Raw genomic sequence first — 27699 nt, 5'->3', positions numbered from 1 at the left:
CCACGCCAAAATCAGATGGTCATCATTGTCTTGCCAAAGTATTCTCTTTTTTGAGAAGTGCACAGACATAGCTGCGTGGACGTAGGCTATACTGTTCCTGTCCACTTTTTAAAAGACAATACTGCCAAAGTCCGATAATTTATGATTTGACACGCCAAAGTGCGATATTGTCGGAATTCCTAGCTTTCTTACGTCCCATTCTTAGTGACGTCATAAATTAGCTGCAGGTCTATATAGCTCCCGATCTAAAAATATTCGAAGGACAACCTTGGAGCTACAGTGCCTCCCATAACAAAAAACTGCAATTTAAGGCACACAAAAGATGCGTTAAGTTTGGATTGATTAATCTTATTTCCGAACACATTCTGTACAAATATAATCATCGGACATTTTACTACAGACATCGTCCCGTTCTATCCCCATAAGGTAAAGTGGTGCAGGTTGTTTACATGTAAAAAAAAAAAAAAACAACCCAATATAATAAAATTATAATTATAATTATTAATCATAATTGCCAAATCTTATCCAAGTGCATTTCAGCAATAAAAAATGTTAAACTGAAGAAGCCTTGATCAACGTAACTTTAAATGGCGGAATATGGAACATTGCCAATCTTTTTAATTATTCGCAAGTTAACCAATATATGTAATTATTGGGTAACGTTACTCTATAAATATTCGCAATAGATCAATTATTCAGTATGTGTACATTTTATAATATCAATTTCAAAAATATGAACTTTTGTTTTCCCAGTTCGAAAATGTGTCAATAATCTCAGTCGATGATAGTACATCGATATGACCAAAATAGAACTATTATATAACGTATGACCTATAGTTCCCATTTTAAAATTGTACAAAATTGTAAAAATTCCAGTGGGTATTGAAATCGTTTTCCTAGCTTTCTGAACGATTTTGATAATTTGCATGCCTGGAAATCGTTGAAAAGGCCAGGAAAACCTAAGATATTCTGGACTAAGTGAACGTAGTGAAGTGATCAAGTCTGCCTTGATGGGACATCAACCTTCACATCCCTGTGTCCCCTCATAATAGACATTATATCCATCACACCAAGATTAATCAGCTTATATAAAAACATAAATTAATAGAAACAGTGAAAAAAGACTCACGATTTTAAATAAAAGACAAAATGAAAAATACCACTTAAAATATATCGAATCTTGGCTGGCAGTATAGTACATTATAGATTCAGTGATTTCTTTTTTTTTAAACTTTTATTTTGTTAATATGAATTATTCTATGGCATTGTTATCTTACGTCGATAAACTTCTATAATATATAAATATTTCAAAAACTGAAATTATTTCAAATTTCTTCAAACAATTTTTTGACCAATCAGGACCCTGGAATGCCTTTACTTCCTACTGAATATGCTAATGAGTTCGAGGCAGCGTTTTGTAGTTTCTGTATTGTCAAGGTGCTGTAGTAAGGTCGCAAACATATGCATTTACAGTAGAAGATTGGTGCCAAACTGAATGAGGAACAAAGAAGAGAAAGCAGACAACTGAAAGTGATGTAAGTTGTATGTTAACTCGAAGTGTTTGTTTCAATACCAGACTTCAAATTTCGTGTTTGAAAACGAAACCAAATTCAGGTACAAATCTCGAAAGTAGAGATATGCGTGTAGAAAAAACGAACAGGAATTGAAATGTAATGAGTCTTTTCCTTGATTTTTAAGAAAAACAGGTTGTGTTTGACTCAGAAACAAGAAAAGCGGGAATAGATAGGGAACATGAGGTCTTGAAATACGAAAAAGTATATCGAAAGTAAAACCCAAGCCCTCTACTTTCTTTTCAAAGATGGCGCCTGCGACTTTAGGTTCATCTTACAATCTGCGAACGCAGAACGTAGTCACTAATTAGACATTTTGATTGTTTGTACAAAAAGTTTTTCAATATGATTACATCTAGAGCATATGCATTAATATCTTATTTTGTAAAATATGCAAAGGCATGGAAATCATGCACATTTTTTTTCACGTAATGTGTTTAAAATAGGTCAAATAGCAGATCGAGGCTTGAGGTCCCGACGGGGTGTACGTATGTGTTACTGATTATCAAGGAATATACATAAGATCATTTCAGACAAATTAAAAAATATATATATATTAAAGAGATTGAGAAACTAAAAAGGATTGAAAGAGCCAAATTGTGAAATATCATAGATAATTTGATCAGCTTTGAATGAAATGTGTACACAAAGCAAGTTATTTCATTACAATAGGGATTTTTTTTATAACCAGTTTAGCTCTCTCCCTCTACCAAAGGTACAGGGTATTGAACCCCTCTCTAGAATTGTTCTTGCTAATAGAAGGTTGATGGTATCAGAATTAATTAATTAGATTTTAACGGTTTGATGAGAAATAATAATGTTTGAAAATGAAAACTATATACATGTACTGTACTAAAAATGAAATTGGAAGTTTATAACAAATTAGTTCAATTTATTTAAGTTCCAAAGGCTCCATTTTAAAATTTTGGAAAAAGCACTGCATACAAAATGTTGCATTCTTATATTCCCATACTTGATGTTCGTTATCTTTTGCACTAACATAACACACAGTCACTTTCAGCCAACATCAGATTATGCAAAACTGTAAATTGAGAGCTATGCACATTTAAACACACTGCATCTTGCTTGCTCTGGATTCAGATGTGCCATTATGTTTATATATTATTACTGACTAAACTGGTGCACTGAATATATTTTAAGGAGACATATTATTTTTATGGTTTTAAGAAGTGAATGAAAAACTAACACAATTCAACCCTGCAAATCCCAATAAATCAGGTCTTGGAAAAAATCTACTTCTAATCTTGCTTATTATTCCCTTGCGCAACTTGTTGCAAAATAGCTGCTGTGAAGTGCTGTATGTTTGTGTATGCATGTGTATGTGTGTTTGTATATATCATATGTAAGTCCACTTTAGCATATGGGAATGCAAGATTCAAAGATAACCCTCACATGAATGTTTATCAAACTTTGTACTCTTCTTTGGCATGGTAAAAGGACTAACCATATTAGTTTTCAACTCGATTGGTTACATATTTCTTCAAATATTGTTAATAAAATTACAACATTTAAAAAGGTAATTTTATGTACGACTTGACAATCAATTGACATTTCTGGTAAACAAAAGAAAGTGAAAGTAAAATTGTACATATGTTCGGTATGATGTGGTATTAGTTGGTAGCAGAAAACATTGGTCTCGGACATTTACAGTCAGTCAAAGATAAGTTGGTGAACTGTGTTTGTACGTGTACATGCATGTATGTTTTGATATTATTTAGTTGCATAAACATTGATGCGTTGTGTGAAACTATCATATCTCAGCAAGCTTTTTATGCAGTACATATGTCGGCAAGCTTTGAATAGTGAACTTCTTTTTTAAAAAAAATATATAACCGCAGCATTTTTTTGATAATCGCAGTGTATTACAACTCGTTCCGAATAAGTATGATGTATTCTCATTGAGTTTTTGGGAAATACGTAATATTTGAGCAATGAATTCAAAGTAAATTTACAAACTTTAGCGACCTCATCACTGGGACATTTGGTTACCAGCAATCTTCAGATCTGATGCTTAGTATGTAATATAAGGTAAGTAAGTAAATTATTGAACATCAGAGAGCATACATGGTGTGTTTCTGCTAGGAAAAAGTAAAACTGCCTAACCACATACTGCGGAATCATTAGATTTCGTGGTGGCTCAATTACCGTGGAGTTGTGGCTACCTCTTGTCCAAGAATTATTGGGGTTATAAAGTAATGTTATTTCCTTTTGTAGGTACAAGGTAAATGAAATTACGTCCCCATGAAACTGTAAAATTTAAACAATCTACGTAAATTCATGGCCTCTACGAATGATAATGATTCCACAGTATGCTCCCAGATTCGTAAATGAAACCTGGATTGTTGTTACAGTGTTATTATTTTTTTTTTAATGTTTTTACCAATGCCCCTTTAACACATTTCTTATTAAGCAAATGTTGTTCACTAGACATATTTTTTAAATAACCTTTCCTTTGTAGAACTAAACTAGAAGAAGTAAACATGAAAATTAGTGCATTAAGGTGGAATAACACATCATCACAAAATGGCTGACCGCTGATTGAAACAACATTTCGTTTTATTAAAAGGATTTTATGGACTGAAACATGCAACTTCCTCCATAGCTAAGTGGATAAAGTGTTGGACTTTTGATCCGTACATCCCGAGTTCGAATCCTGCTGGGGCTTTTGTTGTAACTTACTGGGATAATTATTTTAGACATTCATTTTTTATCCCCAAACTGCAAATTTTTCGCTTATTTGACATTTGTACATTTTTTTTTATCATTATGTCTTTCATTATCAAAAAATGTCCTGTTAATTTGAGTGACCTTTTCCAGGTGTGTTATTCCACCTTAAAGCCAAAAGGTGGCGGCTTACAGAAGCTAGAACAATACCAGTCAGAGTACAGATCTCCAAAACAAACTTTACACAAATAGAAGCTTCATATCGTTTAATGGAAACTTATATTTAATGGGCGAGACATAAGATACCAATACTTCAATATAAAGCTGTCAAAATTCCCAGATTTGAAGTCTATGTTCGATCTCGGGAATCTTGACACTCGTAAACTTGTAAGGATCTATAGGACAATGTGCATGCATCTCGACACTCATAAGCTTGTAAGGATCTATAGGACAATGTGCATGCATCTACCCAGAAATGGATTTATTTTTCAATCATCTTTTTCTCAAATAAGAATGCAGCATTTTGAACAGTGGAGAATCCTTCATATGAATGATTTTTGGTCGATAGTACAGTGCATGGACCTAATTAGCGTACAAATTCAAATACTAGTACATAATAATTTACAAACATTGTGTTTTGTATATTTTAGGGATGCTCAGGGTAAAATAAATGAAATACAAATACATAGATAACATAAATTGCATATTTTGTCTCAGTAAATTCAATTAAACGCTAGTGAGTTATGTAAATTTTTTCTTCAACGATCGCTACCTTCATACTATAACCCTCTGAATCATCCAATTTAAGAAAGTATTTTCTTGTATACATTTGCATCATGCCTTTAACAAAATGATAAATTGATCGTGAAAAGTAAGTAAGATTACCTAAATTATTGTTAATATACATCAGTACGTTAGATACCGTAAAAGGAACAGCCAAATCGTCTTCTATGGGAATTTTGAGTCTTCATGATTTGTCCTAAGTCGAAATATGGGCATGTTGATTTCAGTCATATCACTTTCTACAGAGCAATCAATTTCCGTAAGAAATAGAGGGAATCCTATTTTGTGGATGTAAATATTACTTTATGTACATAGTATACACTAAAAGTAAAATACCATATATCTGGTTTTTTTTGTTTGTTTTTTTTTTGCGTGTCACAAAATTTGCGAAATTGGGGAAAATGTGTAACATTTTTTATTTGTGTCGGTCATTTTTTGTGATTTAAAAAGTTTCTTATAGAAAAAAATACAGGATATAATTTCTTTGCAATTTAAAGAAATCGTGGGAAAAAAAACGAAAATAAAATCATGCTAGCGAAAATTGCAGGACGAACGGTACTTACTAAAATGTGTCTCTACGATAGGTTGAAGTATGCCAAAGACGAAAAAGAAGAGCCACGCCAAGCAAGCCAAAGAGAATAAACTGCGTGCAAGAGAACGCAGAGCAGCAGAAAAGAAACGTAAACAGAACATATCTGATTGCCTCAGTGGGGATAAATCAACTGTAACGGTGGAAAAAATTTTGCCCCAAGAAACACTCTCTAAAGATCCATTTGTACATGTGTCACACGAAGAACTGCTTCAAGGTGTTTCTAACACCGATGTTTTAGTCGGGGACATAGAAGTACCAATTGTCATTGTGGAATGTCAGTATTGAGAATTGAAACAGAACTCGGAGAAAGGTTTGGACTTTTACCACCTTCATCATTATGCAAAGTTAACATCCGCCCGATAGTCCGAATCTATCTTATATTGCATTGGGGCCATGTGTAAAAGAGGTTTAAAAAAATAATTTTCAATTTTTTTTTTATCATTGAATCAGAATAAAAATAAAAAATTAGAATTAATAATTTCGCAGTTATGTTTTCTAGACTAATTTTGTTCAATATTGTTATTAATTTCAACATATAAGTGAATTTCGAACAGCTTTGTATTGTGTAACTATATTTACCAAAATCTTACTGTTTGTGTACATTGCCATGTTGAAATATTCAACTGCAGAAAAAGGGTTGTTAAAAAAAAATTTGTTGATACTAGTACTTGTGGACAGTCCCATTTTTCAAAGGTATATCCCAAATCCAAGTGGGATAGTCCTTTGGGCTGTTTCATGCATATTGTTAAATTCGCACACTGCTTCTTATATGTGTGCGAAAGATGGAGCGATTGAGAGTGAAATAATTCCTAGAGGTACTAGAGCATTGTAATAACATTATATCAATGCAGGACACCATTTAAAAATATCCTGTCAATTACCACTTACAATATGTGTTCTTAATTCTTTGAAAGATTATCAAAGAATATCTAGCTGATTTAATCCCACAATTGCAACGTGTAATAATCAGTTATAGACCAAACAGTAAAGGAATTGGATGCACGATACATTGTTTCACCATTACAAGGTCTGTCTGCAGATTTTTTGGGGCATTTGTCATAGCTAATACTATTTTTGTCCTTCATAACATTGACCCATCGGCAATATTACTATATTAAAATCAGTTGCGATAATACTTATTTCAGTGCTTGTATACTCAAAAAGTTGTGATGATCCCTCATTTTGTTAAAAATAACAAAGATCAAAACAATTTTTATCAAAATCTGTTGAGATCACACTTATTTCAGTGCTTGTATACTCATAAATTTTTGATGATTTTTTGATGATTTTTTGATTTTGTTAAAGATAACAAAGATCAAAACAATGTTATTTTGAAAAACAACAGTGGGTATGCACATTAGAGTTGGATAAAAGCAAAAGAAAAAGAAAAAAATGTTACAAAAAATGCCCATCAGATAAGGGAGAAGAGGGCAAAAGTAACTGACAAGGAAAGTATGCTAAATGCAGGAAAAAGGTCTTTCAAAAGAGGCAAAAAGAAGCAAAACAAATAGATGAAAAAAAGTTTACAGAACTTGCAAAAGATGCTCAATGAATGAGAGAGAAGAGGGCAAAAGAAACAGCTGAAGAAAAGTGTATCAAACATGCATAAATTGCCCATCAAATCAGCGAGACCAAAGAAAAGAAACAGCGTACAGAATGTGCCAAAAATGTCAATAATCAGAATGACCATGGCAAAATAAAAAATAAACAGCTATGGAAAAGTGAACAGAACAAACAAAAACGCCCATAAAATCAGAAAAACCAGGAAAAAAAAAGAAAAGGATGAAAAAAGTTAACCGAATGTGTAAAAAATACCAATTGAATCAGGAAGAGAAGGGTAAAACAAACAAATAAGGAGAAAGAAAGAGAATGTACAAAAAAGTTGTCAGTTGTCAAAGGACGAGACGCAAAAGAGCTCAAGAAACAAATGAGAAACAAAAGATTGATTTGCATAAGAAATGCCCAATGCATTAGACACAAAAAGAATTTAAAAACTGTTCTTGAAAAAATGGTTTTAAAAGATAAACAAAAGAAAGGAATGTCGGTGTCCCATGAACCTGCACCGTGAGGTTGCGCGGTTTTACCAGAGTTATTTGTGCTAAACGGCGATCAATATAAATTCCGTACCACGTGGAAACGCAATGAAAAAGCAAACTGCGTTGACCTTAGTGTACCTCTCTTAAATGAGAAAAAAATCTTTGAAATGTAAACTGCAGCATTTCAATGTGCTCATCATTGATGAGATATCTATGGTTCAAAAAATTGTGAAGATGCTCTATTAGGTGGTGTTTCTCTGTTAACAGTTGGAGGTTCTTCTGTGTTTGCTTCTTGGGCAGCAATTATTCATAAAGTGCTTAATTTTTCATATTATATGTCACGAGGAGATGCTCCACTTAGAGATGCTCTTTTTCACTTTCAATTTCAGAATTTTTTATTGTAGGAAAATATTTGTTACACAAATTTTTGTGAAGATCGTATTGTTGAGAATTAAATTGTAATGTTGTGAAGATTGTATTGTTGATAAATTTTTTTCCTAAAATCTGTGTTAATGAATGCACAAAAAATTTCCATAAAATCTGTGTTAATAAATGCATATCAAGAACCAAATTTTACATTATATAATAAAAATAATTATGCCTCCCCAAATACATAGATACTTTATAAATTCCCTTTTTACCTCCGTTCTTTCCTTTGTGATATTGCATTGTTTAATCTGCTAAAACTTGAGCTAGTGAGTATTAATAACTTTAGAATAATGGAACAACCAAACCCCAGCTTAACCCTGAATAAATTAAAAAAAAGAAAAAACCCACCAAACAGACTACCAACTTATACAATGTGTATCTCTAATGGTGAATTTCAATTTAAATTTCAGATGTAACAAAATGGAGGAAACGGAGGGCGAAACTACCGAAGAGACGATCTACGTCTACCAGTACCCGGGGGACGGGCAGGGGGAGGAGGGAGGGGTGGAGGCCAGGGTCATCAATGTGGGCGCCAAGGAGTGCCCCTCCCACGAGGAGGAAGTGACCACGGTGACGCAGTACGTTGAGGAAGTGGTGGAGATAGACAATGAGAATGTGGTGGTGGCGAACGTCATGGCCGCCACCGAAAAGGGCTCCATTAAACTGGTTCTCTCCGAGGAGGACAGCAACCCAGCGGAGCACGGCTACACAATGAATTACCGGCCGATTCGTCCCGTGGAGAGACAGAAGATGCGGCCCTGGCTCCTGGAGCACCTGGACCAAGGGAGTATTCCCGGACTCTCCTGGCAGAACCGGACACAGCGGATATTCCGGATTTCCTGGAAACATGCTGCACATAACTGTTTTAACAGGACTCGGGATTCGGACCTGTTCGAAAGATGGGCTTATCACACGGGTAAGGTTATTTTTTAAGATAGCAAAAATCACATGCAGAACCTTGGAACAATTCAGACCCATATATATTTGTGTGTTTCTGTTGTCTAGATTTTATTTTGTCAATATTTAAAATTTACATTTTTTTTACACTTTAAATTTAAAATATTGAATCTCGTATTCCCAATTTATTTTAGGTCGCCACCATGATGGTAACCACAAGCGGTGGAAGGCCAACTTTCGGTGCGCCTTGAATAGCTTGCCTGACGTGATTGAACTCAAGGACCTGGGGGTCAGGAAGGGAGACAATGCATTCAAAGTGTACAAGTTTATTGATCTCAATGATGAAAAGGACAGGGAGGAGAAGAAGAAGATGCAGATGGTAACTAGGGGCACCAGGAAAGCGGAGGGCAAGAAAGGTCAGTAAAGGTCAAGGTTCATTGGTGAATCGGTGAAACATCAGACATCTAAGAAGTGAACTTCAGCATATATAATTTTATAGATTTACATATCAAGTTAAACTGTAGGAGCTGTTATATTTCAGTAAGAAAATAAAAGTTTTGTATGCAAAAATTGACTTGAAATGTACAAATTTTAGATGTGTCACATTGATATAATGTTCAGACATAAGCAGATTGTACAATTTTTTAACCTAAGTTTTGAATCATCAGCCAATCAAATGGCGTGATACATGTATATATTCAGAATTAAATGATGCAGACTAACGTGAAGATTGAGCCTCTTTGTATAGCCTAACCCTTTACTGTTTCTATTTCTAGTTGGCTCAACCCCCAGCACTCCAGTGGGGGCCAAGCAGCTGAAGACAGAGACAGGGTCCCCGGCCGCGTTCAGCATCACCACGGAGGGGGGCATGCTGCAGACCCTGCTCCACGCCATAGAACTCAAAAACCAGGAGGCTGCCACGGACAAAGACGACGACAAAAGGTCAAAGGTAGGTCAAGGAGAGTATGTGATGTGTAGGTGTCAAGGCTACCTGGAAGTCGGTGTAAAGAAATCTCCTGACATAGTTGCTGTGTGGAGATTAGATTGCAAGTTTTGAGTTTTCACCCTTATGACCTTGTAGATTTAAATGCAGGCCATTCCTAAGCGATTAAACACTTCATGAATTGTAAAAATTGTGCAAAGTTTAAAATGCCTTGGGGCAAAATCATTGAGATTAAAAGTGGTAAAATAAGCCAGTAAACGTTTTTCTATGATGATATGATAAAGACCATAATTGTAAACTTCCCTGATTATCAAACTACAAAATACATAAATCTTTTCCTATATAAACAACCAAGTATCGATTTGTGTAGGAAAAAATCCAGTTGACAGTGAAGAGAGGCCTGGACCAAGAGAACCAGCCCCGATCCAAGCGGACGCGTCAGGACTTCAGTAAGAAAGCTACGACTGGTGAGAGCACGGAGAGCAGCGAGGGCGAGGAGGGGGAGGACTCAGAGACAGGGTCCCAGGCCAGCGGTACCTCCCACACCACAAGCACCGCCCCCGCCACCCCCACCTCTGGTAAGGGAGTCATAGAATGAGAGAGAGGGGGGGAGACCAATTTTGAATCATTCTTTGTCTTGTATTCTGTTTATACAGTCAAGTTTATACTTTAAAGAAGGTGGAATTCATTTTGAATCGTTCTATGCTAAATAATCTGTTAGATATGTTTTTAGGGTACAGAATCTAATGCAAAAATAGTTTATTCATCTGTCAGTTTACCTTTGAAATTGAAAATTTCTGAGGTTGTATTTTTTTTTTTGAAGAAGGAAATTATTTTTACATTTAGATATAGGTTTAACTTCATGTTCGTTGTTAATAGTAGATGCTGAACATTTGGTGGTACACATGTATAACCTATTTACTTGTCTTTGCAGGCCGTAGCGTTGTAAATATGCTGAAACTACCTTATGTTATTGGTAAGTAGAAACAAAACAAGCTTAATTTTGTAGAACGTATAAATAACTTGAATTAATTCTATGAAAGCTTTATTGCACATGATGCCCAAGTTGTCATTTTTCCCCCCACTTATTCCTCTTCTCTTTTAAAATGGAAAGAAAATTAGTTTTTTAAAAGTAATACCAATATAAGATACATTGTTGATCTCTTGTTTTTTGTAGATGTAAAACAGCTACTAGCATTAGCAGGAAACAAACAGAAAGAATCAGAGGGCAAAGGTCAAAGTGCATCAGACAAGGTCACCATAGCCAATGTGACCCTTGACTCTATCCTACAGGATAGGCTCGGACAAAACACAGACAGTACTAATGTAAAAATCACCATCCCTTACACAGTTTTCGAGGCCCTCAAGGCCAGGAACCTAACCCCTAAAGACCCGGCATCTTCGTCCTCACCAAGTACGGTGTTACTGTCCCAGAGCCCAGACGTGAAGAAGGAATCAACCTCAGCCACCGCGAAACCGCAAGTGTTAACGGTGGTGGGCGGTGCACTCGGCAACAAAGACTCCACGTATCCAAATATCCGCAGTCGTCTGATTTCCCACCTCAGCATCAGTGGTGCCCAGACGGTCAGTAAGCAGGGTCAAGGTCAAATACGCCCCGCCCTGGCGACCGCGGGGAAGAAGACCTTCGAGAAGGTGACTGTGCAGGCCATTCCACAACTGACACCGGTCAATTTAGGTACTTTATATATATATCAGGTTCTAAAATCTCAGTTATCTTTAACTACAGAATGTAAGAAGAGAAAGAACTAGTTTAATTTGCAGTCATCCTCTTCAATTGATAAGGGTTATCACTAATTACTGTTTACAAAGCCTAGAGTTAATTTAATCATGTATAAGCGTGTACATTTAAATTGTTTGAAAGATGCAAAAAAATACGATTACCACAAAGTAAATATTGTTTGGTTTTTTGGAGTGACAGTGATGTAACTTTGAACTTTCCCCGACAGGTTCCTCTGGTGACGAGTCTGAGCAAGAAAACAACAAAATCAGTATTAGTACCGTGAACATAAATGGTGAGTAAATTCTAAATCAGTACAAGTACTGTCAACACCAATGGTGAGTAATGGCAACATTATGTCAGAGATGCAGAATGATGTCTTAGTTTTTCATCCTTGTTTCTCCTCACAAGTCCATTAAAGTTGACATTTCAGTATTCCATTCCTGTTTCTTTAAGATCATGATGATCATGGGGAAGAAATTATGTTCAGATTATTTTTATCAGGAAATTGGTATTTTACATTTTGTTTATGTTTATACAAGACTTGTATAGCCTTCAAACTTCTGCAACCTTTGGAAAAGATATTTTCAGTTGCTCACAAAAATCATAAACGAAAAAAGATCTAGCTGCTATGTATGCTTAATGACTTATTTTGAACTCGCACAACACAATGTCCAGGTTGTTGCATGAGTCGCAATCGCAGTACAGTCATGGAAGCTAACCATTGCTTCATCTTTTTGTCTTTAAGCTGTAGCAGCCAAAGGTACATGTAAATGATGTTGTGGTTCTGTGGTTAGTGCATGTGAAGGCAGGGGTGGGCGGGTCAAACTTGCATGTAATGTAACTCTTAAAAAATGTTAATGATTTAAGGACTTTTGGAATCCAACTTTTACTTGACAATCTCATTATTTCTCTCTCTCTCTCTGGCTCTAAATCTGTATCTGTCTTTTCCTTGTCTCTCTCTCCACATTATGCTAATTTTATACAACTCTCTCTCTCTCTCTCTCTCTCTCTCTCCTTATTTTAAAAAGAAAAATTGGCACTTCTGCAACTTTATCTGTTATCTAAGAGAATATTGTGAAATATCACTGTTTGTATGCAGAATGTGTGAAATACAAAAAAAAAAGCAAAATCAAAAACCCCAGTGCTCAGTTCTGTTCAGAATCATGTTTTTGTGCTTAAAAGATGGTTTGCAATTGTTTAATCTTCATTCCTGGTATCCTTTTCTATTTCATCTTTTTAGCCCTTGCTTTGAATTGGTTTGCTTAATCTCTCTATCTGGAGTAGCATCCCATGGGCAATATGAACAGTTGTGGAGCAGAAATTTTTGTATCAATCCATGATTTGCAAAAACCTTATCTCTGATAAGTTGGTTGTCAAAGAATTATTAGATATGGTGTGAATAAATATATCAGTAATATATTTATTATGTGAAAAAATATATATATTTTGATGAAAAAATTTGCAAATCATTGACACTGATTTTTGTGTTGAAAAACAATACTGAAGCATGGAGCTGATTCAGATGATGAAAGATAGAAGATGTTTAAAAAAAAATCATTTATAAATTAATTTTTGGGAATATGAATTTTTTCTAGCAGTTTGACCGTTGTTGGTCAGCCAATATATATCTGACATGTATTATATATATGTATTGCAGCTGATGTATCTCAGTCAGAGACCACAACAAACAGTCGGAACAAAAAAGGAAACACAGGTACTATATCTACAGGTACTATATCTACAGGTATTACTGTGGAATCTTCAGTGTGAGTAGGGGACCAGGGGGACCAATGTTTGTGGCTTTTGTGGTTAACCCTTGCCCACCTTTTTACATCCCCAGAAACGTATATACAAGCATTTGTTTAATATTCACTAAAATTATCCTGAGCTTGCTACAAATAAAAATCTCGTCCCAGTGAACCAAAATTTTTGGCTACCCAGGAATATTACCCCCCCCCCCCCCCTCCCTGAATAAAAAAGATTCCTCCTGTGCAGCCTGTGCAAATTGAGGCATATGATTCACTCAGAATGAAAGCCACCTGAAGATACATATTAGAGAGAGAGAGAGAGACAGATAGACATAGAGAGACAGACAGACATACAGAAAGAGAGAGTAATGGAAAGAAAGGTTTTGGAGAGAAAGATTGAGTGGGACAGAGAGAGAAGAGAGAAAGAGAGAAGAAACATTGAAAATCATATTGAACGACTGTTTACTTGTGTGTGTTTGTAGAGCTAGATGCAGCAACAGAACAGGTGACTGTGGAGCTGAGCAACATCACCGAGGACCAGTCTAATTCAGACTCGGAAGGGAACCAGTGTAAGTAGAGTTAAAAATGAAAGTAGAAACTGAAACTGTAGTCCAGACATTATGTGTTTGGGGAGGGGAAGGGTGGTTGCAAAATGAACCTTTGTTTTAATTAGAAAAAAAATTAAAATCCTCCATAATGACCTCATCATCAGCTTGTCGGACAACTTTATGCATGTGGTCATGAGCTCTTACATATATAGGGTCATTTTATAGATGATTTTAATACATGTGCCCTGCATTATGTCATAGTCCACCGATTTAAATTGATCTCAGTATTATGCAGCTAATATCAAATGATTGGGCCGGGTGACTGGGGTACATCATTTTCAACAAATCGATTAATCAGCTGAATAGTTGGGTGTTTTTCATCATACATCATCTGGAATTCAAGTTATCCTTATTTTTCCTTTGAAAATGGTGTGATTGCCTCATCTTCCTGTATGAGAACCTTACTCTGATAATAATCTCAATGTAAAGTTGATTTTCAACAAAATTGATCATCTACACAAAATGACTGAATATAGGAAACATTGACACACACATGTATGTTCATATATGGCCTAATACCCCTCAGTTAATGACTGTACAATGTCTCCCTCTGCTCCTGACTAAATCCCTTTCTCTGCGCGCACTGAGCAATATATTTGACAGCGGTGACGCTTTAGCAACACTTCTCCTGGATTTATTCCAGTCGCTGCGGAGGAGGAGAGAGGAAATAAACGCACGGTCATGACCTACTGCAACCTCGATACGGCCGACGCCGCGAGCCCCGGGGGTGAGGGGCAGAAGAGGAAGGGGCTGAGCTTTGTCATTCGGTCAGCTCTACAGATGCTGACCAACCCCCCGTACAACTCCCTGTGTTTCCAGGTAAGAGATGTTTACTTTTTTTTTTTGCAATTAAGCCTAAATTTTCGATGATTTTTTTTCTGTTGCTAAGTAACTATCAGGTAAGTTATTCTCAAGTTAAAGTAAAGTTTATTTTTTTAGAGAGAATCGATAGAATGAGTCAAGTAAAAAAGGTTTAATTTCATGTCTTCTTAACTTTATTATTATATTAAAGAGAGAACTGATTTTAATGAGTAAAAGTCGAATCAAAATAAGGGTAAATAAAGGAAGCTGTTCAATGTTGACAGGGGTTGCTTTTGCCCTGATTGTATGCTTTTCTTTAGGTCCCCAAGTTTCCATCCTCACCGCTGGTCATCACCAACAGAAGATACTTTGGTTGCCTGGAAGAAGACCTTGACCCAGTTACAGTGACCTTGACCCCAGAAGGCCAGTTGAACATTTGCGCCCTGTTCCGACCGTTAGAGAAGTTTGCGGTGAGAACTGAAGGATGTGAGTTCGAGGAGCCGACCTTTCAGTGGGTGTTAGACAGACTGCTGGGTCACGTTTTCTGTCCCGGGGTAACCCTGACTCACTACCCCAGCAATTGGGAGGGCACCGTCAAGGAGTTTGAGGAACCGTTCCGACGCATCCAGTCGGTGACCTGTCCGGTGTGGTATGAGATGGAGGGGTCAGAGGGGTCGGTGACCCCTGTGATCTCTCTGTGTGAAGGTTGTCGCGAGGTCACGGACAGTCTGGCAGAAGCCATAAAGCAGGAGAATATCGAGACGGAGATTATCGTGATGGACGGCAGCGATGAAGGCCAGGAAGTGTACGAGGGCGAGATATCTCAGGTCGAGATCCGAATGGAAGAGGTCACGGGTGAAATATAGCCAGTTCAAAGGTCATTTATTCAGTTCATTTATGCTTGACACCATAACTTTAAAATGTCTTCTCTATCATTTGTTTTTTTAACATTCTGAATATGCCACATTATTTTTTCACGCTCCCATGCTATGTAAAACATGTATATATAGAATTCTATGTAGCTTAGAATTCCCCATTGTATAAAGATGAACCAGAAATAGAGTTATTTTTTTGTAAAAAAAAAATGAATCTGGAGTGGATTTTGTAAATATTTCTGTAGGCATGAGTCTGTGAATTATGTTTCATGTTCAAAATCAATGTTAATAACTGATTGATATTGACGGATTTTGTGTCAAGAATTCATTACCAGATAATCTTTTATGTCTCGATTTACACTTTGTGTGCTAGATTTTGTGTTTATTTTGGGACTTGGGCATTGGAACGCATTTATTTGATTCGAAAGCAGATTGATCCCTCCAAAACATAAAATTGGGTGTTAGTTATCAAATACAAATTATTAAAATGTATAAGATACTAGAATACATTTATTTGATACAAAGATTGATCCCTTCAAAACGTAAAATGGGGTATTAGATACTGTAAATTCCTTATTTTACGCGTGTACTTAATTCTGCAATGCCGCTGTTTTGTGTCAAATCGCGAGAATATGAAATACCGATCACCATTTTTTTTTTGTTATACCGTAATGTCCTAAAGTTCAAAACTGTCTGAAAAATAAAAGCGAGATTTTAAAATCTGTGATTGTTGCTTCTCGCAATTTTACGAGTTAATTAATTCCTCGTGTTTAAATAGGAATCTACAGTATCAAATACAAATTATTAAAATGTATAAGATGTTGAAATACACTTATACAGAGAGTTTACATTGTCACTTTGAAGCATTGATTGTAAGTGTTACGCAAAAAAGGGAACAAAGATGCAGATATAGAGTTATACCGGTTTCTGTCTTCAACTGTTAGATGTTTATATGTTAAATTCATTACATGTTGCAGAAATCCACAAATTCAATTGTTGCAGTTATAACAGGTTTAAAAAGATATGTTTTGCATAAAAATTATACACAGATTGTGTATTGAGATATTTCAGCACAATCCATGTTAAGAGGTTATGTGCTGATAGTCTTTGAATTGAGGGATTTATATTTATTGATGGAACCTTTTCGCCAGAGAAAAACAGACAAATATATTTAAATATGTGAAGAATTTAGTAAGGCAGCTTTTAAGAGTCCAATATATTAAGGTTAATTGTCTCTATTATAAGAGACATAACTCTTATTAATTGAAAGGTTTTATCAAATTTTTCTTAGCAGGCATATTTCCATTACGATTTAGATTTTTTCATGTTGCAATTTGGAAATGGGGGAAGTTGGGGGGGGGGGGGCAAAATTTGATATGAATGTTAAGGCTAAATTAAGCCTTGTTTTTGGCTCTTCAATCCACTTTAATACAATTTTGCTAACTAGGCAAAAAAGAATACTTTCCAAATCAAATCTAATTACCTTGACTGCGATACACATAAAAAGTAGACACATTGTTGGGCAAAATTTGGTAGCTACTGCCTTTACTGCTTGACAATTTTGTGAAGGAGTACATGTAGTAGTCATTTATTTCCTCTGAGATCTAGAGTTATCTCTCTTATCAGAGGGTCATGGAGCCTTAAGGGATATATATAATTGAGGTATCTGTGTGTGTGTGTGTGTGTGTGTGTGTGTGTGTGTGTGTGTGTGTGTGTGTGTGTGAAGAAAGGAAGGCCTCATCAGTACCTCAAACCACTATGGTTATATCAAATGGTTGATCAGTAGGTAGATGAATCCACTTCCATGGGGGATATATAGGGCAATAGTGTTTTAGACACTTGCTCAGAGTGAAGTACTGTATATTTACTTCAAAATTGTTGATTCATCTGAATTTTTTTTTTTTGTCTTTTTCATTGTTTTAATACCCATACCAAGTAATGTGCCATTTTATATGTACATGATGTTTTAAAGGGTGCATTTGACTTGTTGAGCTATGAATAATAAAAAATCAAATATTTGTTATAAATCAAAAGTCACCATTTTCCATTTGATGATTCTCATGAACTGTGTTGCAATATGCATGTTGCATGATTTGTCATGTGTTTTGACAAAATTTGTTGTTACTCTGCCTCTGTTATGATGTCATGTGACCATGTGCTATATCGTGTTGACTACCAGGGTGTGTTATGAGATGACATCATTCATGAGATGACATCATTCATGAGATGACATCATTCATGGGGTGACATCATTCATGAGGTGACATCATTCATGTGATGACATCTGTCATGTGATGAAATATGTCATATGATGACATCATTCATGTGATGACATCATTTATGAGATGACATCATTCATGAGGTGACATCATTCATGAGATGACATCATTCATATGATGACATCTGTCATGTGATGACATCTGTCATGTGTTATATATCTTGTGTTGATTGTGTCATATAGCCTCAACCTTCATCATGTTGGGATCAACATGTAATGTGTTTCTTTTTTTGTTATAACAAACCAGCATTCTGATTAATACAATTAATGTTTGATTGCTTTTGCTTTTATTGAGTAATATCTATATGGCTCCCCATCTATATGTACCTGATTCATCGCAAGTTTTGATAAATGTACATGCATTGAATACATTACTTCATTATTCTTTTTAAGTCCACCCATACAAATAATGTTAAAGATGTAGTTAGATATTATAAATATCTGTGTTGATGGCTCAATTTGTAAAACAATGGGGGAAGGAATTTCATTTTTGGCCGGGCTCAGAAAATCTAACTACTGTTGGGAATTTGGAAATGACTGAATAATGGGGAAAATTAGGTCAGATGTGCCAAACATGAATTATTAGGTCATGTGCTGCATATGAATAATTAGGTCAAGTGCTATACATGAATTGAAAAAGGGTAGAGGGAGGGTGTTGTGTGGACAAAAGGGGGTGCTGGTTTCAGTTTGTTATCATTGCTGTATTTTGCTTATTAATAATGATACATATGACAACTACTCATAATTTTTTTTTCCCCAACGCTAATATCGCACTATGTTTTGATTTTTATTACTCATGTTTTCTTTGTGGATTTGAAACTCTTAAACTTGTTTGAAATATTGTGTTTTCTTCTAAAATTGTGTGAATTATAATATCATGTATCTTCTAAAACTTTGATGCATTATCATATAGTATGTTTTCAACTTGGATGGACTATTGTTAATATTCTAATACAAATATACTAGGTGAATTATGTACAGTGAATATCTTTTTTCATACCTATCCAGATATAAATATGTGTTTGGAATTAGCATGCACAGTTGGAAAATACGATAGAATTTGTACAGTTCTTATATTACTTTATAATTAGTCATTATATATTCTCATAATTTGCAATCCATGGGTATACTTTTTGTTTTTGAGTTGCATTATCATTGATTTTTACAGTTATTAAATATGTGTATTTCCAAAGACTTGCATCATAAATATTATGTACCTTGTAACTTGCAGTAGTTTAATGAAAATAAAATGAAAACTAAATTGAGCACACTTCTTGATTCATATTTGTGAATAATTATTGTTTGCGGTATTGGTTATACTATTGGTTATTCTTAGAAACTTCATTATATATTTACATTTAAACAGAAGTTATCTTTCTTAGTAAATCATTTATAAGCTGCCCAGAGAAAGAAAATTATATACATTGTAAACATTTTTATTGAAAAATACAGACAAGCAATTTAACATGTAAAATTAAACTGCATATGAGAAATAGAAGAATGTTAAAAAATAATCAACATCAATATTGATCAGAAAATTCCATGCACAAATTTATAACTGTTTCTTAATGACCTGTTTAAAGTGGTATGGGAAGCCTCCATATTGTGACGTATTTCAGATCAAAATAAGCAATAAATTCGAGTATAATTTTATAAACTTTTTCTTTCCTGGAATAGTTACCCTACAGCATAACTATTAGTTACCCTACAGCGTAACTATTAGTTACCCTACAGCATAACTATTAGTTACCCTACAGCGTAACTATTAGTTACCCTACAGCGTAACTATTCCAGGAAAGAAAAAAAGTTTATAAAATTGTACTTGATTTTATTGTTTAATTTGTAGCACAGTGGGTTAGAATGTTAACTATGGACTTGTAGGTCAAGAGTACGAATCCCACTGAAGCTTCTATAACTTTCATCTTTCCCAAAAATTTGAAAAGAAATTTTTTTTGGCAAAAATTGTAAAATATGAAAATTTGAGAATAAAAGTATTTTTATTATAATGTATTAATATGTCCACATTATTATCGACAGATATCCCATACCACCATAAGATGAGATTTCATGCAGTATTTTACATTATATAATTATTATACTTCCATGTTAAATACTGAAATCTTTTTGGTTTAGACAAAGTTGACAATCTATTCTATTACCCTCAGCATTAGCAACACACTTGGCAACAGGTAACACAACAAATTGTTACACTGCTGTTAAATAGAAATGATGTGAATTTTATGGCGAACCGTACGTACATAATTTTATGCGCATGTAACAAATTTGTTGTGTTACCCATTCTGGTAATGCAGAGGGTAATAGAATGGATAATCAACTGCGTCTAAACCATTCAGATTTCAGTATTTAACATGAAAGAATAATGAACACAATTATGGCACAAACACAATTACATTAATTGGCAAAGGCCCAACAAATGAAGATAAACATAACCTTCTATTTACAGGGTCCAATATTTGCAATTAATCAGTCCTTGCTCTTAAAAGCCTTAAATTCATAAAATGATGAATTGTCTTCCAAAATGCTAAATTAACGCCATTAATGGACTATACCAGAAGGAAAGTAAACAGTGTGCACCGAAAATTGTTTATTGGACAATGGTTAGGTAATAGCTGAAAATCAATTAGCATCAGATTGACTATGAGACAGTTGGTGAAGCTCTGGCTTACACTTGGAAAGTTCTGTGTATTTGCCGTGCCCATATGTCTGAAGTTCTGGGTTACCGTAAACGTACTACATTTGGCTGTGTATTCTATTTAGCTTGTGGCGGAATGCAGCTTGTGCTAAATCAAGTACATCGCTAAATGTAATACACATATGTTCATTATAAATTTTAATAGTCACATTCAGGAATACGCTAATTCAAATCCACGCCAACTTTTTAAAAACTAATTTCTGCAAAATATTGTACATGCCAAATGTAATACGATTACAGTAATTAATTACGATAGCTGTAAACACAAGTGAACGTGATCTCTTTTGAGTTTGATTCAATCTTCAATTGATCATGTCACTTAAATTTAGTTGGTGTATGTATTGCCATCAAATTCAGAAGCATCTTGCAAAGTTCTGCTTCCATGTATATGTAAGACTGTCTTTTGAAAAATTTTTGGTTCAGGTACAGTGTCAATTCAGACTTTAATATATGAACAGACCTCAAAACAAGGTTGATCTTATGAAACTTTGATTTTAACAAGCCTAAACTTTCAAATTAAAAAAAAATAAAACTGCTGCTATTGAATCCTTTTTGAATATGGGTATTGATAATTTTTTAATGCCTCAGAAAAAAGAAATGCAGGCTTCAATAGCAAAACATGTACTGAAAAAAAATGGGAAACAGAAGAATTTTCTGAATTTTTTTTGTGTTGTTTGAATATAAAGGAGGTACATATGACAAATAATTTGAATACTGTAGAAGCAGAAATATTCGTTGAGGATTTAGTTCAGTTATTTTCGTTGGCAGTATTATTTAATGAAATTGAATCAATGACGAAATTTTAACCCAAGTATTCATGATTATAAAGAGATTACGATATGACGAAATTAAATGCCAAGGAAAATTATATTCGTTTAAAAACAACGAAATTTTGACCCAACGAAAAAAGATGCTTCTACAGTATAGTCAGCTCAGAACTATAGTTGTCCAGCATCTCAATCCAAATATTTCCCGCTGTTTCACTGTGAAGGAACCATGTAATGTATGTAGTTCTTTCTCTTGCAGATCGCTGCCTGTGGTGTAATCTGAACTTCAAAACCAAGATAGAGCTCCTCGGACACTTTATATCCCTCCACGAGGACATGTTGATTCCAGAGTCGGACTCCTCGGTCAAGGACGAGGACCCTCCAGGCACGGTCGACGAAGAGGACTTTGGGGTCAGCAAGGAAGGGGCATCTACAGACACGGCAGGGGCCCTGGACCTGACAAAACCCAGGGTGACAGTGGAGAGGAATCCAGACGTAATGTACACTAATGTAGTGGATTTATCCTTTAACAAGTTGGAGGATGGAGATGAGGCGTTGGATTTGTCTAACTCTAAGAAGAACCTGGTGGTCAATGAGATCAATGTCCCCCCGGCCGATAACAGGCCTCAGTACAGCCTCAATAGTTTAATCGAGGCGCTCAGGAACACCATTGAACAGGATCGCAAAGACAAGAGGGGCCCTGTAGGGGGTAGCTATGTGGAGGAGGTGGAGGATGAGGAAGAAGGGGCCCAGGAAGGGGAGCCGGTGATGAAGTTTGTGGACCTGAGCTCAGACTCTGATGAAAGTGAGACCGAGGCCCCACAAAAGGAGGCCTCCTCTGATGTGAAAATTTCGGTCAAGACGTTTCAGGTGAATGGGAAGATGATGTACCGGTGTACCAAGTGTAACCGCGTGTTTAGCAAGTCCTGTACGCTGTCACGTCATGCTCTGGTACACACACAGCTTTTTCCATACCTGTGTGGGATTTGTGATTCAGAGTTCCGGGACATGAGGGTCTTACTAAAACATCTGGACCTCCATGGGGAAGACGTGGACTGTCCATGTCCAAAATGTGAAAAAATCAACCAGGAAAAGACTGTGGCCAACCCTGCCAAAAAACCAAAATCTGGGAAAGGTTCAAAGTTCAAATGTGACATCTGTGGTAAACAGTGTAACACGGAGGAGAGCTGGAAGAGCCATGTGAACTCCCACACCTCAGGAACCGTCTCTGTCAGCTGCAACATCTGTAAAATGAAGTTTTCCTGCCACAGAGCTCTCAACAGGCACCGCATGTCTTCGCACTCCCTACAGAACTGCCCGGTCTGTCTCGAGTCCTCCTCAGACCTGGCTGCTCATATGGTCAACCACCCGGGGGTGTTCATATACAAGTGTGGACTGTGCTCGGATGGGTTCAATCGCCGGCCTGAACTCCACGACCACCTCAAGGTTCACACCTCGCTGGGAAACACTAAACCTCAGAACCAGTTGAGGCGTAGGGTGAAACCCTTGTCCAAAAAGACCCTTGAGGCACGACTCCTGAAAAAGACAAAGTCGGATGAGAGAAAAGCTGCTAAGAGGAGGGGGGCTGCTAAAGGGTCTGGGGTAGAGAAGCAACAGCAGCAGAAGGCCAAAAACATCATAGTGGAGACTCTCGAAGACAAAGGGGTAGTGACAAAAGCTGTCATTATTCCTGAGAAAGAGGAGAGCAAAGAGGCAGAGAGTGGGGAAAAAAATACAACTGCAGCATCCAAAGTAGAAGGTAGGGGAAACATCCCTCATTTTATGATGATAGATGCCTCAGTGAACTTTGAGGTTGAACCAAAAGAGGAGTGCATTGAAAAAAACCAAAACAGTAACATGAGCAGTAATGGAATGATGGGAGAGGTCAAAGTCGAAAAAATGGAAGTTGAGGACTCGGCCACTGAGGAGATGCCAACCAATAAAAAGGGAGAGAACCTCGTCACTTCACCCGTCAAAAGCGAGGTCCCCCTCCCAGTGGCTTCAACAGGCTCAATGAGCCTCAGACGGCGGAGGTCTCGAAGGTGTCGCTGGCATGACAACGACTCAGTGTGTGAACAATGTGACGGATCCTTCATCAAGACCATTGCTTTTGAGAGGAAGCAGAAGAAGGTCTCCCCCACCTCCTCCGGGGACCTCAGCCAGCTTGTAGGGTCAGGGGAGGACCTCGATTCCCTGACCAGTGGCCCGGAGGCCATGGCTCAGACTGCCAGCCCTGTGTCTACAGCTAACTAACCAAACACAGCTTACAGGTGTCACAATTATTTTCTGGCAGCCATGTTATTTAGTAGTCATAAATCTCAATTCAAAACCAGTTGCTGTTCAACCTACTCAATTGTTATTGATAACTGTCACTTCTATGATATTTTTTTTGGGTGGTAAATTCATCTGTTCTTTTATTGACAGTTGTTAAAAACATCAAACCTGAGTTTTGGTCACCAAACTAGTGTCCTGTCTTTTCATAGAATACCTTGCTTTACTCTAAAATTTATGGTCTTGAGGGATTTTTTTTGTAAATTTCTCAGTCAGAAGTTAGTAGAATTTGTTAAATAAAAATCTTCCAAAATAGAGCTGGCCATTTTAAAACTCTTCTTTCCAGCCTTTATCATACCTTTTTTTTTTTTTCATGTCGTTAACTGTCAAGAGAACCATACTAAATCCCATTATTGATTTATTGTATTTTTTAATTTGGAATTGCACCCGAATACCATTAGTCTATACTAAAACAGTAACAAAATGTTGCCTATGTCATGATGTCAGTTTTTAGTCACAAATCGTTATGTCTCAGCTGTTTGGCATTAGCTAGAGTGTCTGTGATGGTGTTCATTTTGTTTTGGCTTGAGTTATTTCGTTATATTTCTTTTTTGAGGTAATGATATATACAGGGTTATTTTCGCCCCATGTGATATTTTTGCCCTTTAACACTTGCATACAGTGTCGTCCCGTCTTGAGTTTGCTCAGACACATTTATGTTTAAAGAGAGATAATTCAAGACATTGGAATACGCTCAGTCTTAAATTCGCCACCTGATAACGAGGGCGAAAGGGGCGAAAATAAAACGTGGACGAATTTTTCCCTGTATACAGTGTAACAAAGTTAAATGACAAATTGAATCCGTAGATGTGATATTGGTGTCATGTTATAGAAAATGCATTACTGAATTTACAAGGTTGTTTTTACTCTTTTATTTATTTTCCGATCAATTCAACACTGAAAGTTATTGAAATATTACATTTATTATGAAATTAACATGGGCCGATTTGACACGATATTTTTAAAGCTGACAATGTATCTGACATAATGAAATCATTTTACCATTATGAGTGTTAATGGCATTGGATAATTTTCAAAATTGGGTGTGTTGTTTACATATATAATTACCTGGTGTTTTGGTGTGTATTTAAAAATATTTCATTATTAAAAGGGGCATAAACAGATTTATATACGTGTACCAGAATACCAAAAACTGCCAGTTTTTCCTCATAGAAAATGTTTTTTCCAAATCTTGATTTTATTCTTGGTCTTTGTTTTTTTTTTCTCTTCAAGCTATCTAATAACACAGGAAGAGGCATGAATATTATATGAACTATCTAATTAATTAACGTGATTATATGTGCCATCATTGGTAAAATTAATTTTCTCCACAAAATTTTAAAGTCTACTTTTTAAAGTCTACTATTTTAAAGTAAACTTTAAAACATTAAAGTAACCTGCAATCACTGTTTGAAGTGTATATTAAACTTTTTTTTGTTGCAAAAACATTCAGATAAAGTTCACATAATAAAACTATCGGTATATTTTTTGGAATTAAATTCAATGATGTAGCTATCTAAAAGGGCAAATACTTGTACATGTATTAACCTTGCACTTGTCTTGGTGAATATTTTTCTTCACATGAAGCTAAACCATTAAATCCCCCCCCCCCCCCCTCTCAAAGAAAAGTAACTCTTTACTAGTAAGGGTTTGGTATTCTACATCTTGTTATGTACTGTTACAAAGACTGTGATGTGACGTTATAGATCATAGCCGCAATTTTTTCTTCAGTACTCACCCTGTCCATCTGTCTGTCTCTTGGTCCATGATAGCGAATGTGCATCAACCAATGTCTCAAACAGCCCTTTCATATCTTATGTATGCATTATGTAATAATAAAATAGAAAAAAAATATCACAGAAGTAAGTTAAACATTAATGAAATTATATTGACTTTTTTGCTGCAGTTTTTTTTTCTGGGGGGGGGGGGGGGGGGCAATTTTTTTTTATTTTAAACCCCCTCTTAAATGTAACTTGTATCTTGTTTTCTGCTTTGATTTTGTAACCAAATTTTAAATACCTGTATCAATGTACTGTTAACATAAAACTGAAAATATTGATGTTTGTAGGGAAATGAATTGAATGATATATAATGGCCAGTGTTCAAAGCCCTTAAAGATCAGGTTAACTTAAGGCTCTATGTGTCAGATTACTCAGGATTCGGATTAAACAGGTTTTTGGATAATGGTAGAAGAATTTCACTGAAATAACAATGCACTCTGTTACGTGTAGATAAATAAAATTGTATTTGTTATGTGTGGATAAATAACAGTGTATTTGTTACATGTGGATAAGTTACAGTGTATTTGTTACATGTGGATAAATTACAGTGTATTTGTTACATACATGTACATTAATATTTGAATACTTGAATGTACATGTGGAAAAAAAAAACAATGTTATTTTTTTACATTTGGATAAATAACAGTATATTTGTTACAGATGGAAAAATAACAATGTTATTTTTTTCACATTTGGATAAATAACAGTGTATTTGTTACATGTGGAAAAAATAATGTTATTTTTTTTTTTACATTTGGATAAATAACAGTTTATTTGTTACATGTGCATGGATAACAATGAACCTGTTATCAAAACAGGTATATATGAATGTACCTGCTTAGCTTAGCTGGAGTGGTATTAAATATCTATATTAATATAATTCAAATAATCAGTAGTTATTTTTTTGGTCTTGTTTTCAGTTTGTTACGTGTGTATGGCAGCCGTGTTTGGTTTATGTGGCATTATGGGTGAGATGAGATGACACTGTGAATTTATTATGTTCAAGAATTTTTACATTATTATTTATGTACAATGTTTTAATCTGCATTAGATTATATTCTTTAACATTAACATACTTATATATATAAGAAATGCATTTTTTTATTTTACCATTTTCAATTAATTTTTGCGTGAAGTATATATATAAAAAAAGACATGTATTACAAGTGTATAATGTTTTTCTCCTTTTCAAATAGCTATGTAAACCTCATAATGGTTTTCAGTTCTAGTACTTTAATTTTAATAGTGTATGTGTATGCAATTTAACTTGTTTTTTTTTTTTGCTGTGTGAACTATACAAGTCAAGAGTATGTTGTACAGTGTACGGGTATCCCAAACTCCAAATGTCTTGAATTTTCATTAAAAGAGGAATGAATGAATATTCTTCGTCAAAAGTTTAGCACCTTTTATGCTTCTTCTCTCTCTCTCTTTTTCTCCACGATGTTTTTTGGTGCATGTTTAATTTCTGTATGACCCACTTATTCATGTGACCAAAAGGCACCTGACGTTATAATTTTTTTTATCGATATTAAATAAACCCCTTATACTCTATACCTAATATTACACGTGTATTTTAGGTACAGGTAGAGGGCATAGATTTTTTATCATGAAAAAAAAATATATATGTCAGGTGCTTGTGACGTGACCCAATTATTCATGTGACCTACTTCTGTCATTTGAACTTTCGTGGTTGTGTTAACTAAAGATATACATTTGCAAATTTATTACTGGGCATTATTGTACACACGTGTAGATTAAATTGTTAATTATATAGTTATATTGAGTTCTGACTTGTGTTTTATATTAGTTAAAAAAATGCACATTTAATCTATCTATACTGAAGGAGGCCATATTGATGGAATAAAAAGTCGTAATTGTTACAATGTACCCAATGTACAGAGCTTGTAAAAAGCCTACGGCAGATTGTGTGCTCCGTCTTAATTTTTCCAACCTCTATGAAGGTTAACTGTGGACACGATCAGTATCGGAGACTAGGACCTAACCCAACCCCCCCCCCCCCCGGCCCGCCGTCAACGAAAGTTTCAAACACTCGACTCGATTGTCAACTCAGATACTTTGATAAAAAGTGTATATACAACTGTATTTGTGGTCAAAACTCA

General features: G+C 35.4%; 1 protein-coding gene across 6 annotated transcripts; it reads left to right on the top strand.

Annotated features, from left to right (window-relative positions):
- Positions 1–1395: 1395 nt before the first annotated feature.
- LOC128173806 (uncharacterized) lies at positions 1396–27356 on the top strand. Of its 6 annotated transcripts, XM_052839472.1 has the most exons (15): positions 1397–1535; positions 5624–5909; positions 8507–9012; positions 9188–9409; positions 9770–9942; positions 10307–10514; positions 10871–10912; positions 11114–11632; positions 11904–11969; positions 12423–12437; positions 13335–13406; positions 13908–13994; positions 14677–14852; positions 15155–15689; positions 21727–27356. In XM_052839472.1, the coding sequence occupies exons 2-15, from the start codon at positions 5632–5634 to the stop codon at positions 23718–23720; spliced, it is 4893 nt and encodes a 1630-aa protein (XP_052695432.1). In that variant the 5' UTR covers positions 1397–1535; positions 5624–5631; the 3' UTR covers positions 23721–27356. The 6 variants fall into 6 exon arrangements, with proteins under 6 accessions (XP_052695431.1, XP_052695432.1, XP_052695427.1 ...); XM_052839467.1 differs by lacking the exons at positions 14677–14852; positions 15155–15689 and having other exon boundaries at positions 5624–5941; XM_052839471.1 differs by lacking the exons at positions 5624–5909; positions 14677–14852; positions 15155–15689 and having other exon boundaries at positions 1396–1535.
- The last annotated feature ends 343 nt before the right edge of the window (positions 27357–27699 follow it).

This window comes from Crassostrea angulata, chromosome 2 (genome assembly GCF_025612915.1).
Source record: "Crassostrea angulata isolate pt1a10 chromosome 2, ASM2561291v2, whole genome shotgun sequence".
In the NCBI taxonomy this organism is placed as follows: Eukaryota; Metazoa; Mollusca; class Bivalvia; order Ostreida; family Ostreidae; genus Magallana; species Magallana angulata.
The sequence above is the reverse complement of the archived record's forward strand: the minus strand, read 5'-3'. Positions and strand labels throughout refer to the sequence as shown.